The following is a 16514-nucleotide window of genomic DNA, read 5'->3' as shown; positions in this document are numbered from 1 at the left end:
TATTGTTTCAAAATGTAGATATGTTGTTGTTATTTCATGCATTTCTTGTTGTCACACACCCTGATATTATTGTCTGTGTCATTCTACATAGGCTATGGGAGGTGGAAGTAGGCGATTCCAGGACGGAACAATCATGCCTGCGTTATGTAACCCAACACTGTTCGAACATTGGTCATATTTGACTTCGAGAGCGCGCTGTCACTGTTGGTGCGTGTTTAGCAGCTTCATCCTCGTCCAATCCTGTGTGCACAGTGTAATTTCCACATATCAAAACACAGAGTGGGATGGGCTCGACAGTCAGACTCGTGATGAACACTGGAGTAACGAGGGACTCGTTGTGGTGTCCGTGATTTAGGCTACACCCGCATCCTTTGCAACTGGGGGAATCATCACCAAACATCCAGGCTAGTGCAATTATATGTTTATGTAAATAGTTGGATGAAAACATTTCGGAAAAAATAGGAATAGGAAAAAACGATACGCATGTAATTCTGATTTCAAGCTAGCCTATGATGTTGTTTACTTTCCCATTTCTTATCACAATTTGCTATCCATTGGCATATTGTCGTATTTAGTTAAATTGGAAATTATGATTGTAAAATACATGTAATTTAGTTAAGCTATTGCGCACTAACCAAATGTTAAAGGTGGGGCTGGTTGAAAAAACGGTCAGGTTAAGTTTGAACTCATACATCGCTCGATCATATTCAGCACCACGAGACGGTGGACAGCGCCAAAGATTTCAACTGCGTGTTAAATTAATCCCATGGGCGACCATCCCCCTATGCGTTGATATCTTTCTTCTGGGATTACAAGAGCGACAAAACATATTTTGATAGCTATATTTCAGTAAGTTTATGGGCTAGACTATATGTTTTGCATTCGTTGCTGGATTTTGTGAGAATGATCTAAAATCATTGACAAACCATTAAGAATTCATACATGTGGCGGGAAACTTTTGATTTTAGGCCTGCCTTTGATATTCAACTTTGGCAGAGCAGGTAAGAAAAAAAAATACAATAACCTTCATTCAAGTAACTTATACATTGACAAACATGGTCAGCATTTGCAGAAACAGATATTATAAGGATATTAAGGAACGTTTTGCCATCATAAATTGGCCGATGTGAGCTGTCTGTATTCTCTCTGTAAATAACGTGTATTTAGAGTATTTAGAGTGTATTTAGAACGCACTGAATTTGATGTTATTGACCACCAATAGCAGGTGAAAGCTTTTACACCTTGCCATTGTTATGGGTATTTACACACACCATTCAGGTTGATAAGGATAATCTATGTTGGATTTGGGGAAAATCTATCAAAACACTATAATAGAACTGGACATTTTCAGATGTGGTTTTATTGGAGAAACTGTAATGTATTCCTTTGTGAACATTATCAAAAGACAGAAAATTAGACACCTTGAAACACAGCTTCTATCATCATCCTGAATGCTCACACATGTTTGCATGCACACACACACACACACACACACACACACACACACACACACACACACACACACACACACACACACACACACACACACACACACACACACACACACACACTGTCCTGTCCAATAAACTTATGTTCTCTGTTTTTATATGGTTTTAAATATATGATTATGTGCCATACCATATGTAAACCCTCTCAGAGGAAAATATTGGATTATATCATGCTTCATACAGTTGACTGCCCGAAAGTGCACACTCAAACCAAGCAGGCAGACTAAATACAGATTGAACAGATTAAGGATGCAGTATCGTGAGATAATTCCCAGCTCAGAAATAACCTTTACGTCTAAGTACAATGCAAAAAAACAACAAATAAAACTACTTGAATTACATTAAACCATTATACCCACTAAATGGGCTTTCATAACTAAATTATTTATCTTGTTAAAATATGAGCTTGCCATACCCTGTAGATCTGTGCAGCTATTTAAAGGCCCAGAGGTCTTATATATTTCCACACTGTGTTGGAAATATACTGTGAAATTGGGAAAATGATAATAATACACTTTTAGTGTAAGAGCTGTTTGAAAAGACCACCTGAAATGTCAGCCTGTTTTACTGGGATGGCATTTTGGTGACACCACCAGGTGTTAAATTTGTGAATAGACCAAGTACAAAGAGCTTTCCAAACCTCTCTGCCAATGACAGCTAATTTCAGTTTACCCCTCCCCACTCAGATCACTACCAGACAGTCCTAGCTACATTTTTGTTTGAGAAATTGCTCTTTGCTAAGAAGCAATTTTTTGGACCATTTTCATTTAAAACAAAAAAAGCAAGGTAAATAAAATTGTTACCCAGAAATGATTTGATATTGCGATAAACAACTGCAAACCACTAGAAGGGATGAGTAACCTTGCCTGCAGAACAGTACATTATGTTAACTCCCAAAGACTTTAGCCTGGTGGGCTAACACAGTCTTGAGATATGCAGAACACCCGGATTTGATACCCAGTTGATTGCGTAAGTTCCAGCCGTAGGACCAATGCCAGGAACATTGTGAACAACACAGCCAGGTCACCCGTGATACAAGTCAGTATTAGACGTCCATCCATGTCTGAGGACGTCAGGAGATGATGTGGAAACCAGCCACAAGGGGCAACAGTGAGCGCTGTTAGTCTCAAATTGGTTTATGTTTTTGAAAGTGGACAGGGATGGGGATGGGTGTAAGCATCTACCTCTAATACCAAAGGTTGCATGTTCAATACAGCTATAGAAAGTAGTTTGAGATGTTTCCCTTACCTTAACCATTAAAAAAAAATCCTAACCTTAAGATTTCAACACTTGGGAAACATGGACAAATTCTGACGTGAGACTGTGAGAGCTTGTTGCAGATGGTCACGTTGTTTTGCATCTTATCTACTGAGAGCATGCATGGGCAGGCTTAGATGAAAACATCTCTCTGTGAATCTGAGGCTGTCAACCTTCCACCCAGGATTCTATCTGCTAAGGGACCACCTTTACCTGCAAGGTAAATGAAATGTTTTAAAATATTTTGAAACGGAGTGAAAATATGCGCTTTTTATTTGACAAGTCCAGGTAGTCTCTCACCGTTTCAGTCCGTTTTCTTTGATATTTTCTTCTACCTGGGTCATTCCTCATGACCCAGGAGAAGGATATTTACAAGCCCTGCTGAGATTCAATCAGCATTGAGACACTGTATGGACATTATATGATAACAACTATTGAGTATAGTAATGCACAAACTTGATTGCATTTTCCTGACATTGATTGCTGCTGATGTGTACAGAGACAATGGCTCATGTGCGCTTGCTCATATGGGAGTACACCTGACCTTGTAACACTCCCCCCACACTGCCCTAGGCCACACCCGAAGTAAACCACATTGACCTTTGTTATGTTGCAGGAGGAAAACCCTCCTATTGCACGCTTGTTAGATGCAGAACTGTCTGCCAATTTCATTGGCCCCATTTAGCCTGTCTTCCTTGCAGTAATTTTCCTCTGTTGCTAAGTATGTTGCTAGGGCATGGTTGTGTTGGTAGCTCTGAGACTGCGCCTGCAGCCTAATCTGATTCCACTTTGAAGCTGTGTGCCAGCTATCCAAAGGCGGGTAGAAACCAAAGGAAAACATATCGAGGCATAATATGCTGGCATACTGCTGTTTTATTGTGCTGCTCACGACACACTTCTCAGTTGCCTTAAGAGGTACAAAAAGCTGAGCTCATTTCAGGTGAACTTTTGAGGTGTTCTCATATCAGGGCTGTAGGACCTAGAAGACTAAAAGTGCATACAATCTGATATAAAAACCTGCCTTCAAGTATAATCGCTTTGTGGTTTAACTGTTGAACTTATTTCTTCACTCTTACGTGCTGAAAACATACCTGGAGTGTAAGACATGATAGTCAGGGTACACAGTGTTTTTCAAGATGGGTGTTTGCTTGGGGACAGGGACAGCAGATGTCCTGAGCTACATTTATCAACATCCTGGGTGCCATGCAGTCAAAATAAAGAGACACAGTCCAGATGCTAAGGGGGAAAAAGTCCGGATTCAGTAAAGAGAGAACGAATCAGAGCTTAGGGGTCAATTCCGTCATTTTTTATATTAAAAAAAAAGAGAAGATCAAACACGTTCACACTTACATAACCAACTCCTTAAAGCGATGATGCTAAGAGAGGCACAACATTCAACAGGAGAGGGGTAATGGATAAGGAATTGAGTGATGTCATAATGTGCAGTCAGGCATTATGTGAACCATGAGTTATTCAGCCATCAAACATTAATAAAACATACAATTTTGTGCATGTACTGGAGCCTGGATGTCTTTGTATGTCTATGTCAACATGGAGAGGGTGAATTCAACTACATGTATAGGGTCTGTGAAAATCAATATAAACTCAAAACACTATACACTATTATTCTGTCATTCTTATCTCAATATTCAGTGAGCAGTTTGCCGGTGCTACTCTCTGGTGTCATCTTGTTGACAGCAAAAAGGCTATTTGGCACAGAATCCCAAATGGAAGAAATGTCATAATTCTATTATGTTTTTTGGCAGAATGAATCATGGCGCTGAGGAAAACCTTAGTCAGCCCCTCTAATAGATGTGCCCCCGCACTTTGACTCTGTACCTGTAGATAGCCTCGCTGTTTTTTTTTTAACTTAACACTTATTTTTCTTAAAACTCCATTGTTGGTTAAGGGCTTGCTAGTAAGCATTTCACTGTACATGTCTAAACCGGTTGTATTCGGCACATGTGACAAATACAATTTGATTTGAGATGTTTGAATATGCTGCTGTGTGCTTTCCACCTAGTGGGACATCATTTATTCATTCATTTCTAAATGAAGAGTTAGAAACACACCCAGATCCTCTCTGCAGCAGCATTCACGACTAGATAATAGATTTTAGATTGTATTTCCTCTGGCACATGCATGTGAAGGACTGTAAAACCTGGGTTTTATTGGATTTAAGAAACGGTCTCATGCCTTTGTTCCATGTTTGAGGAAATACATGCAAAATATTTTCAAGTAAAACAAAAATGTTTTCAATCTGGTAGCCTATATTTGATTTGAGGCTCACTGGTTTAATAACCAAGGTCCGGTCAGTGTCTGTGCCAGGCAGGGGTGGACGTAGGCGGAGAGTCGGCCTTGTTCGTAAATAGTTCAGTGCCAGTGTGCCACATCAGGATTCCTTGGACAGAAATACCTCACCGTTACTTTTCTCACAGATCCAAAGGGGAAAACGCAGTGACAAGCACAATGGGACCATTCCAGGAATATGAGGTGGGTGTCATTGCAACACTTTGAAAGTTGATAGTTTTTAATCTTAACAATTCCACTAATATTTTTGTTCAAATTTCATGAGAATGATAGTGATAGAATGATAATCTAATCTAGACTGTCACAAGTAGACCATAATGATTTAATGATTGTGCTGCTGTGACAGAGCTAATGTAGCAAGAAAAACAAAATGCGCAAAGTTGTATTTACGCACACCGAATGTCGTATGAATTGGATTTGTTCTTGTGGCAAAAATTCAAGTGGTGAGTTGTGATAGTTGTGATACCTGTATGGTTCTCAGGAAAAGAAGTCAGCAGGGAAGGAAAGACCCCGCAGCCGAATCCCACGCTTGATCCTTCATCCTTTCCACCCTAATGAGAAAGGGTCACCCTTGTCCGAATCACCCATTTCAGAGGAGGAGGGTAAGGACTGTGACATTAGCTCAGACAACTCCAAACAGACCATCAGCTTTTGCTCAGGTACGTTGTTCCCATGTTTCAGATCTAGGTTAGGGTGCATCATAAAAATGTAAAAATAGTTATTTTAATCTCACTAAATTTATCTGAAAACATAAAATGAATAGGAATTTACTTTCACTTGTCAGTATTGTCACTAGCAGCCAGGGCAGTACTGGCAATGGCAGATGGGCTGGTCTCTCTTTAGCCCAGTGGGCCTTCCTAAATTTAATTTGTGTGTGCAGAATTAATGGCCGCCAATTCCCAGGACAATTTCTGATCCCAAGGTTCAGTCCCTCTTAATGATTGACTGCTGTGTGTTCCATGCATATTCTTGGCTATATACCTGTCTACATAGATGACACTGGCTGCCCCAGTAGTCAGTCTGTGTCCCCCTCCAAAACCCTGTCAGGGTCAGACAACAGTCCACATGGCTCCCCCATGCCCACTCCCGAGTGCAAGACCAAGGTGAAGAGGGTGAGGGTGATGGCAGAGTGGCACGCACCACCGCCGATGCACAAGAGGGAGCAGCGATCGTCCACATTGCCCAGAGGTAGGCCACTGCAGGGAATGGCTTCAGGTTTTTTGTGTAGGTGGGGTTAGGGGGCACGTACATACTATAAGGGCAGAGGGCGAGACCCAGATGTAGACACGGGAGGCAGATAGTTTGAGTCTCTGATATTTATTATAATCCAAGGGGTAGGCAAGAGAATTGTCGTGGACAGGCAACAAAGTCAAAACCAGATCAGAGTTCAGGAGGTACAAAGTGGCAGGCAGGCTCGAGGTCAGGGTAGGCAGCATGGTCAGGCAGGCAGGTTCAGAGTCAAGGCAGGCAAGGGTCAAAATCGGGAGGACTAGAAAAGCAGGAGCACGGAAAACCACGCTGGTTGACTTGACAAGACGAACTAGCAACAGACAAACAGGGAACACCAGAATAAATACCCAGGCACTCATGGGGAAGACAGGTGATACCCAGGTGGGTGGAGACAATCACAAAGACAGGTGAAACAGTACCCCCCCCACCCTCCCCTTCCCCAGGGGTGCCACCTGGCATGCTACCTGGGCACATACCTGGCTGACGGCGGTGAAAGTCTGTGAGGGCCGGGTCCAGGATGTCTTTAGTGGGAATCCAGTACCTCTGCCCTGGGCCATAACCCTCCCTCAACCAGGTACTGGAAACGCCTGCCCCATGGTTGAACCATCAGGAGGTGTCTCACCGTATATACACTGGCTGACCTTCGATGACGCACGGGGGGAGGGATGGGCCTAGAAGCAGAAGGGCTGTGAGACAAGGGTTTAAATCTTGAACACATGAAAAGTAGGGTGAACACAGAGGGTACTGGGTAACAGCAGTGGGACTAAGGACTCTAGAAGATGGGGAAAGTTTGCGGGATTCCACCCAGAGGGGCAGATCCCGTGTGGACAAACATACCCTCTGCCTGACCCGATAGCGGGGAGCAAGAATCCGGATGTGGTCTGCTTGTCGACGATACTTGGAGGTGGTCTTGAAAAAGAGCTTGGGCGGCTCTTCTCCAGGTACGCCAACAGCGGCGAACGAACATCTGGGCTGAGGGTGTTGACCTTCTTGCTCTGGGAAGAACGAGGGCTGATTCACCCTTCGAATGCTCCATGGGGTGAGTCCAGTTGCCGAGCAGGGAACAGTGTTCCTAGCATGTTCCACCCAGACCAGTTACTGGCTCCAGGTGGTGGGGTTACTAGCAGCGAGACGCCAAAGTGTTGTCTCCATGTCTTGATTGGCTTGCGGCGATTAGCCATTGGATTGGGGATGGAACCCAGAGGACAGACTGGCCGATGACCTGATAAGGATGCAAAGCGCCTTCAAGAATCGGGATGAGAACCCAGATCATGTCGACTGGGAGTCCATGGATTCGAAAGAGGGCCCAGCTCATGGTGCAGCACATCTCCTTGAATGAAGGTAACTTGTGAAGAGGGATGAAATGGGCGGCTTTGGAAAACCAATCAGAATGGTGGGGTTACCATCTCATGGGGGGGGGCAGTGACAAAATCCAGGGAAATAATGGGACCAGGAGCAATGAGGGACAGGGAGTGGCTGAAGGAGGCCAGACAGCGCTTGTCACATAGTCTTGCTTTGAGCGCACACCATGCATGCGACAATGAAGGCTGAGACATCAGGAGCCATAGTGGGCCACCAGAACGGTTGTCGGGAAGAAAGCCAGGGTGCGACGAGCCCCTGGATGACAGGTAAGCCCGGAGGAGTGAGCCCATTCCAGGAATTGAGGCCACGTATCGAATCAGGAACGAACATCCGGTTAGCATTCCTGTAGATGTCCTTCAATCCTAATGGTGAGAGCGATGAGGGAATCGAGATCCACTGGTAACACCCAAGCAGCTAGTTAATCTTTTATCACCTCTGATAATCCGTGAAGGTGGGTATCGAATAGGCGGCCAATTTACGAAAGTCAACAGCGTAGATCATGACAAATAGCGGATTGTTGCTCCCAAACTGCTGTAGCCCAGGAGAGCGCACTTCCCGACATTAGCATAATAATCTATGCTATTGTCGACCGAGGCAAACATGGCTGCAACTCAAAAATGAGGGAGCACTGAGAAAGAAAACCCTGGCAGGTTCCACAATCCCCAGAATATCGCCCCGGAGGTTGTAAGCGAGGTTCTCTGGGAGCCAGGGTAGGCTTGTGGACAGGTAAAAGATCATAAACAAGTGGCAGGCAGGCTCAAGGTCAGAGCAGGCAGGCAGTATGGTCAGACAGGTGAATTCAGCATTAAGGCATGCAGGGGACTAGCAAAAGCGAGATAAGAAAAAGTAGGCACATGGAAAACCACACTGGTTGACTTAACAAGACAAACAGGGAACACCAGAATAAATACCCAGGGACTAATGGGGAAACGAGTGACACCTGGAGGTGGATGGAGACCATCACAAAGACAGGTGAAACAGATCAGGGCGTGACACATATGTTGTCCTAGAAGATCTTAGGCTTTCCTCTCAATTCTGATTATGTTTATATGTATTTGTTTGATTGAAGTACTTGTCTAACTATCAATTGAAATAGATCTAGAAAATAGATCTACGTCAGATTAAAATATATATGAAATAACCATGTGAAATGGTTTCTTGTAGACCAGGGTTGGGCTCAATTCAAATTGAAGGCAGTCAATTCAGGAAGTAAACTAAAATAACAATCCAATAATAGAAAAAAAAGGCATTTCTTTTCAATTACTTCTCGATAAACTCAAAAGTAGAAGCTATTTATTTCAAAAGTTTTTAAATGTTTGCATTTTTATTTTTATTTATTTATTTATTGACTGCCTTTAATTCAAATTGAGCCCAACCCTGATTTCTACATGCTTTGTGTGTGTATACACAATCTGCAAAGTATTGTTTTCATGTCATTTGAGCAGTAGCAGGTAAGCAACAATGATTTGCTTGGTGAGAGAATGAGAGAATCTCAATTGCACAACACCGATTGGAGGAGACAATCAGAGTGGCAGGACCTCTGGCTTTCTCATCCAATAGTGTTTGAGAAGGAGGTGAGACGCTAAAACCATTTGTTTTTTTTATGAGAATGCAATTGAGATTAATCAAATCCCCTCAATGTTGGCATTCCTCTGCACAGATGTTGCTGACACATGCCAAGATTTTTAAAAGGCCTGGATAACTATTTTACATATCAGCTAACCACGTCATATGCCATATGTTATAGCAATCTGGCGTCCACCTATGACAACATCCTAAATATCTCGCACGGTGTACACTTGTTCACTTCCCTTCATGGATTTGAAAGGAACTGACTGGTATAAGAAATATGGTAGAAACTTCCTCTAGCCCGTGCCTACACCAATCCCATGCTTTTACATTTCTGGGGAATACTGAACGAGTGCAGGAAGAAGGAGAAATTATTGGGACGCATTCAATGGTTGTGTTCCCCTGCTCAGACATTGTATGCATTAATCAATTGTTGCATGACACTTCATCAACTGTGCCTTTGGGCACCAGATTGCTATAACATATGTCATATGATGTGGTTAGCTGATATGTATGACTTGTAAAAATCTGCCATGCGTCAGCAACGTCTGTGCAGAGGAATGCCATCATTTGAGGGGATAAGATTAATCTGGCCCGGGCACCCCGTTTGAAACCCACATTGATGTTGGCTCGAAACAAAAGTGATGTAAATAAGCACGTGGAGTATTGGGTAGGATTTTGTGTTTTCACGTGCAAAAGTTATTGCTTTTGATAGAAATACTTTATCTGCCTTCCAAATTAAAAATAGTTTGAAAATTAAAACATATAATATATGGAAATGAGATGTTTCTGGACAATGGGCCATGCTGCCTTGGTGACGACATCCCTCACTCCTTTTGCCCGTGCAGGTCACGGGCCATGTACTGGTGCCCCGAGGTTCAGCATAATTGAATCCGCCCAACGGCTTGAGCAAGGTTCCAATCCAGAAAGGCTGCTGATTGGAAAAATAATGTTGGACCTGAGGTTTTTCAATTTGGCTGATTAGTAGTCGTTAACAGTCAGACTTCACGTATTGGTTGGCAGCACATTGTACCTGCAATTGACTCACTCAGCGTTGAAGGTTCCGTTTTGTTGTTAGTTCATCACAAATTCACAGTGAGCACTTTACTATGGTTTTATCGAATGGAAAGAGGTGCAATTCAGTGTGTCTGACTGCAGGTAGCGAAGCAGACTTCAGCTCCTCCAGCAGCACGGGCAGCCTAAAGAGAGGGGAGAGCCTGGCCCACAACTCCACAGGGAAGAAGATCTCCTCACGCAGGTGATATATTGGGGTGGCTCTGTTTCTCTACTGCCTCCATTCTAAAAGCTCCATTACCAATATCTTACCCACCAGTGGGTGTTTACATTTAAAGGGCCAGTTTCCCAGACCCATATTTGGCCTTATCCTAAACTAAAATGCACTTCCAACAAAAATGTAATTGGGTCTGGGAAACCGTTTCAAAACGTATAGCTCTGCTATTTCTTTATTGCTGTATCTTTTCCTGCGGGTATGTTTTATTTATGAAAAATAATAATAAATCCTTCCCCAATGATAAATGGACAACATTACAAGACTGTTGTGGAAAATGTCATCTCCTTAGCTTTGCCTAACTACTGCATGTATTCTCCCACAGTCGTGGTGCCCACATCAGGAGCCTCCCAATGTTCAAGCTGTCAGGGAGCCCCTCAGGATCCCACGATGCAGAGCTCTATGCCCCATACAGGACAGTCCCCTCATCCACCAGCAGCAACTCCAGCCCCAAAATACCTTCCAGGTAAACAGCCATGTCACACCCATACACTGGCCAGTTCCAGAAACAGCCTCCAGTGTTACCCCTTCTGGTATTTTTGTTGTTGCCATATTGCTTATGTGGACAGAGCCTAGATCTGAAATGATTGGATAGCTCAAAGCAGTATGACAATAATTCCGCCTAGCCTATCAAAGTACAAGAGGAACTACCGTGTTCCTGTCATTTCAACATGAAATGCCCTAGGAAGAAGGGGCTAGGGGTCCATTTTGTAATGGTGCATCTGTTGCTCTGGGAGGGGTGGGTGTTCACTAGGTGGGGAAATGGTGGATAGATTAGGCTCTATGCCGGGACTGTCATCTCCTTTTCTGAGACTGGGATTATATCGGTCAGGATTGGGCATGCCAAGATTATATCAATTTATAAACATGTTTGGATATAGTTATTGTGTCTGTGTGCATGGGTGTCAACCTTGGGTTTATAGGAGAGGAAGAGGTCATGAATATTTCATTACTCAGTCAATAGCCAGACTGGCTTGCCTGGCTGCATTCCTGCCTTTTTTCCCCCCACTAACTGTCTCACATTTGGTGGTCGTGCTTCTGGGATCTCGTGTTGCTATGTGGCAGAAGATTCACTCCAGGGTTCCTGTGCTGCCATGACTGCAGCACTGCACGTACAAGCTCAACCTTGCCTTTCTGCTCGGACTGTAAAATAACTAACCAGAGCCCTCTTGAATTCAGCCCACGAGTCATTCCCTATTCAACACAATCCCTACTTATGTATCTTATGCGGACGTGAGAACGTCCATGACTGTATTTCTGTTGCTACAGGTAGTCAGTTCCCCCCCCCCCCTTGTTCCCCTCAGCTCCCTTCTGCCTGGCTGGGTTTTGTGTGATGTGCTTGTTCTTTTGCTACTTTCTGCTAGCCTGTTCTATTTCTGTCAGGGATGCAGAGACTCCCATCAAAGCACAAGTCCCAGGTTGTTGCTAGGATATAGTGCTAGCTTTTAAGCCTGTTTGTAAGAGGGGCTGCTCTGCATATTAGCCAAATCCATCCTCTGACACATGTTTCATCATTCCTCCTTTAGCCCTGATCAAAAGGATATTTCAGAACTGCTCATGTATAATTGTAGTATAATGTACATGTAGTCAATTTAAACGGTTTTAGGTATTTCAGGGAATTCTCAAGCAAAAGCATGGTTAACTTGTAGACTACAGCCAAGCAACTGTAAATTGGGCTTTCCCTCATTGCTTCCCTATCCATCCCTGACCGCTTTTGACCAACCTGACATTTTAGCTTTTTGCAGCATGAAGTCTGCTGGCTGGTTAGCTTATGTCCTGACAGTGCTATCCCCAGTCAGACAAAATCGACTAAGTAATAACATTGCCCAGCAGCTTTTTTTTTTCTCCCTAAAACGAGCTGTTTTGTGTCATGCACGTTGCACCAATCCCTTTATTTTTTCCCATGGCCTAGTTCCTTCCCCAAATCACTGATGGAGCCTCCTGTAGATGGGGCTCAGCACTGCTTGTTGTACTGAACACCGTACAGGACGGTGTGTACAATACATGGGGTGTCCTCTTCCTCAGTATCCATGTTGAGAAAAAGATGGTGTCTCACCAGCAGAACATACAGTATGTGATTCAGGGAAAACGTGTCATTTCCTGTCTCCTCTCCCCATAAGGATGCCCCCTGGACGTTACCACTCCTGTGGGGACAACCATGGGCTCAGACCCCCCAATCCAGAGCAGTATCTCACCCCTCTGCAGCAGAAGGAGGTGGCCATTCGCCACCTGAGAAGCAAGCTGAGGGAAGCGGAGAACACCGTCCATGACAGGTTACCTTCTCAGTGAACAGCTCATGTTTAGCTTGTTTCCTAAATGCATCCCATAGAGTACATTTCACCTACAGTGTAGAAAAACATTGCAATCCTGTACAGCTGTAACTACTAGCTTAACACTATTTTCTCCCTCAGGGACTCTGAGATCGAGGAGCTCAAGTCCCAGCTGGGCAGGATGAGGGAGGACTGGATCGAGGAGGAGTGCCACCGTGTAGAGGCGCAGCTGGCCCTAAAGGACGCACGCAAGGAGATCAAGCAGCTCCGGCAGGTTGTGGAGACCATGAAGATCAGTCTGATGGAGAAGGACAAGGGCATCCAGAAGTACTTTGTCGACATCAACATCCAGAACCGCAAGCTGGAGTGCCTGCTGCACAGCATGGAGATGGCCCAGAGCGGCTCCACGCTGCAAGACGAGCCAACCATGGACTTCATCTGTGGTGACTCCCCTGTCAATGATAAGCAGGGGGAGGTGGGTGACCAGGCTGTGGAGGAGATGGCAGACTGTGGGCTGCTGGTCAACGACAACCTGGCACACATGCTCATGTCCACAGAAGTGGACTCTAGCGGTAAGCTACGCTGCCACCCAGAGGCTGGTCCTGGGGTGTCCACTCTACTCTACAGTCTGGAGGAGAGAATCGCACCACTGCCTCCACCACCCTCCAACACGTTCTGCTGCAGCATACTCCCCTTCCCTGCTCCAGAGGAGAAGGCGGTTCAGACCGAGATGTTGTCCTTCCCTCCTGACCTGCACGCCCTCCTGCTGCAGCTGCTGAAGTTCCATGGTGGTGCAGTTGGAGATGCTCTCCTTCCAGCTTCTACCAGCCTCCTACAAATCCCAGCACAGCAGGGCCCAGACTTGGCCCCTATCCCGTCCACCTTAAGCCTGCCTAGCTCCTGCCAGCCCATTCCAGTTCTGCCAGTGAGCCCTTATATGTTAAGTAATTCAGGGCTGTGTTGCTCAGACCCTGAAGTGGTCTCCATGCGCTTCATGGAGGAGCTGGATTTTGAGGTGAGCAGTGAGGAGCCCTGCAAGGCCCTCGGGATGGCTGTGGTCAACAAAAGCTATTGGAGCAGCAGCTTCCTTGTTGATCTTGTTGCTGTGGCCGTACCAGTGTTGCCCACAGTGGCCTGGCTGTATTCCCGGCATGGCGTGGATGGGGCGGCGCCAGTCTACAACATCGCAGCATTGATCCGCGGCTGTTGCATCATGGGATTGCACTCTCTCCGTCACGTCACTCATGGGGCAGATGTGTAACGGTCTACGACCCCTGCGTGCACAGCCCGACCCCTCAACTTAAAGCACTTCAACAGACGTTAATCAAAGAGTATTTGAATATTTCGTTTTTCTACACTTGTGAATATTAATGCTACAGTTATTACTTTAGGTTCCCACGCGGTTACTTTGCACTGTGTGAAGTTGTTGCGGTGAGTTAAGTCATTGTTTATGGTGAAGGGATTTTGTTAATTGTATTTATTTTCCCTCTGTTCTCTTGTGTATAATCTGAGTAGGTGGTTATGCATCATTGATGTCCTGGGCTGGCACTAGTTACCCCTACTTAAAGCAACCATGTTTTTTTTCTGAAAGTATTAGGATTTGTGAGGGTGGGGATGAAATTGAATGAGTGTTTTGTAGTGGTTTATGTTCCAAAATAATCTTAAACCTGCAGCCAAAGCTTTATTAATAAACGTTCACTCTTTATTTTTCTACCTGGGAGTAGAGCGTACATGTGTAACAAATTGTTGATAAGTGTCTGAGACCAACGCTTCAAAACAACAAAGACTTGTTTGTGCCTGAGCTACTGTGTGTAATACTCTTAACATCAAATGTCCTAATATATTTACTATTAAAGCATGATAATCCCATCCATGTTTGATTCCTCTTGGGCATGTTCTGGTGCCAAGTGTTTAGCAGACTTTAATCCCAAGCATTTTATAATGAACATACATTCTAAATGGCCTATATCCACAACTGTTATGTTCTGTTTCATTGTTCTACAACCAATTGAGATGTGTTGTCGTTCTCATGGGTGCCAATTTCAATTGGTGATTTTCAGTTTCTCTTTAAATGCCAACAAGAAGGATATTTTAGTGAGCAAATTAAACGAAAGACTTCTTGGATTTACTGTTTAATCTCTGGTTTAGAAGGGGATCCTTAATTGCAAAGCCACACATTTCTGAGGCCAGCTCTGAAAACGGCAGAACACAATGTTCTCGGCCCTGAACACGAGGGCACATGTTTCTGCATCCGCACAACAGCTCTTAACTACGGAACAAGTTCACATGAATTAAACAGAGCTCTGTCTGAGTCTTTGCATATTACGCCGAACGAAAAATAAACACTAAAGTGTTGGTTTCATGAGCTGAAATAAGATCCCAGATATTTTCCATGTGCACAAAAAAGCGTATTTTTGAGCACAAATGAGTTTGCATCCCTGTTAGTGAGCATTTCTCCTTTGCCAAAATAATTAATCCACCTGACCGGTGTGGCATATCAAGAAGCTGATTAAATGGCATGATCATTACGCAGATGCACCTTGTGCTGGGGACAAAAGGCCACTCAAATGTGTAATTTTGTCACATGACACATCTGTGGCATTAAGTTTTGAGGGATCGTGCAATTGTCATGCTGAAATTCATAGAATAGGGACTAATTCAGTTATTCAATTGACTGATTTCCTAATATGAACTGTAACTCAGTAGAATCTTTGAAAGTGTTGCATGTACATTTTTGTTCAGTGTTTACCAAACAAAAAATGCAATGGCTTTTTCAGGCTGTGTTCAATGTCCCCTGGGCAGTTTACAATGGAAGTGCTGATGACCCCTTCTGATGACCAGGTGGCGAATCTCATCTCTGCATGTCTGGCAGACATATCAGTGTGGATGACGGATCACCACCTCAAGCTGAACTTCGGCAAGACGGAGCTGCTCTTCCTCCCGGGGAAGGACTGCCCGTTCCATGATCTCGCCATCACGGTTGACAACTCCATTGTGTCCTCCTCCCAGAGCGCTAAGAACCTTGGCGTGATCCTGGACAACACCCTGTCGTTCTCAACTAACATCAAGGCGGTGGCCCGTTCCTGTAGGTTCATGCTCTACAACATCCGCAGAGTACGACCCTGCCTCACACAGGAAGCGGCGCAGGTCCTAATCCAGGCACTTGTCATCTCCCGTCTGGATTACTGCAACTCGCTGTTGGCTGGGCTCTCTGCCTGTGCCATTAAACCCCTACAACTCATCCAGAACGCCGCAGCCCGTCTAGTGTTCAACCTTCCCAAGTTCTCTCACGTCACCCCGCTCCTCCGCTCTCTCCACTGGCTTCCAGTTGAAGCTCGCATCCGCTACAAGACCATGGTGCTTGCCTACGGAGCTGTGAGGGGAACGGCACCTCAGTACCTCCAGGCTCTGATCAGGCCCTACACCCAAATAAGGGCACTGCGTTCATCCACCCCTGGCCTGCTCGCCTCCCTACCTCTGAGGAAGTACAGTTCCCGCTCAGCCCAGTCAAAACTGTTCGCTGCTCTGGCTCCCCAATGGTGGAACAAACTCCCTCACGACGCCAGGACAGCGGAGTCAATCACCACCTTCCGGAGACATCTGAAACCCCACCTCTTTAAGGAATACCTAGGATAGGATAAAGTAATCCTTCTCACCCCCCTTAAAATATTTAGATGCACTATTGTAAAGTGGCTGTTCCACTGGATGTCATAAGGTGAA

At 44.7% G+C, this 16514-nt stretch overlaps 1 protein-coding gene and 1 long non-coding RNA gene across 7 annotated transcripts; one reads left to right on the top strand and one right to left on the bottom strand.

Annotated features, from left to right (window-relative positions):
• The first annotated feature begins 308 nt into the window (after positions 1-308).
• LOC123997521 (syntabulin-like) lies at positions 309-14663 on the top strand. 6 transcript variants are annotated; one of them, XM_046301859.1, is made up of 8 exons: positions 309-404; positions 5204-5258; positions 5557-5734; positions 6069-6263; positions 10395-10494; positions 10850-10990; positions 12645-12797; positions 12936-14663. In XM_046301859.1, the coding sequence occupies exons 2-8, from the start codon at positions 5235-5237 to the stop codon at positions 14053-14055; spliced, it is 1911 nt and encodes a 636-aa protein (XP_046157815.1). In that variant the 5' UTR covers positions 309-404; positions 5204-5234; the 3' UTR covers positions 14056-14663. The 6 variants fall into 6 exon arrangements, with proteins under 6 accessions (XP_046157815.1, XP_046157813.1, XP_046157811.1 ...); XM_046301857.1 differs by lacking the exon at positions 309-404 and adding an exon at positions 883-2985 and having other exon boundaries at positions 5557-5677; positions 6123-6263; XM_046301855.1 differs by lacking the exon at positions 309-404 and adding an exon at positions 883-2985 and having other exon boundaries at positions 6123-6263.
• On the bottom strand, positions 6315-7570 carry LOC123997522. The gene is made up of 3 exons (XR_006832126.1): positions 7143-7570; positions 6782-6976; positions 6315-6615 (listed from the first exon to the last, which is right to left on the bottom strand). It is a non-coding gene; the product is annotated as an uncharacterized LOC123997522 (long non-coding RNA).
• Positions 14664-16514: the final 1851 nt, after the last annotated feature.

Source organism: Oncorhynchus gorbuscha, linkage group LG15 (genome assembly GCF_021184085.1).
Source record: "Oncorhynchus gorbuscha isolate QuinsamMale2020 ecotype Even-year linkage group LG15, OgorEven_v1.0, whole genome shotgun sequence".
Classification (NCBI taxonomy): domain Eukaryota; kingdom Metazoa; phylum Chordata; class Actinopteri; order Salmoniformes; family Salmonidae; genus Oncorhynchus; species Oncorhynchus gorbuscha.
Note: the sequence above shows the minus strand (reverse complement) of the source record. Positions and strands in the feature narration are given on the sequence as shown.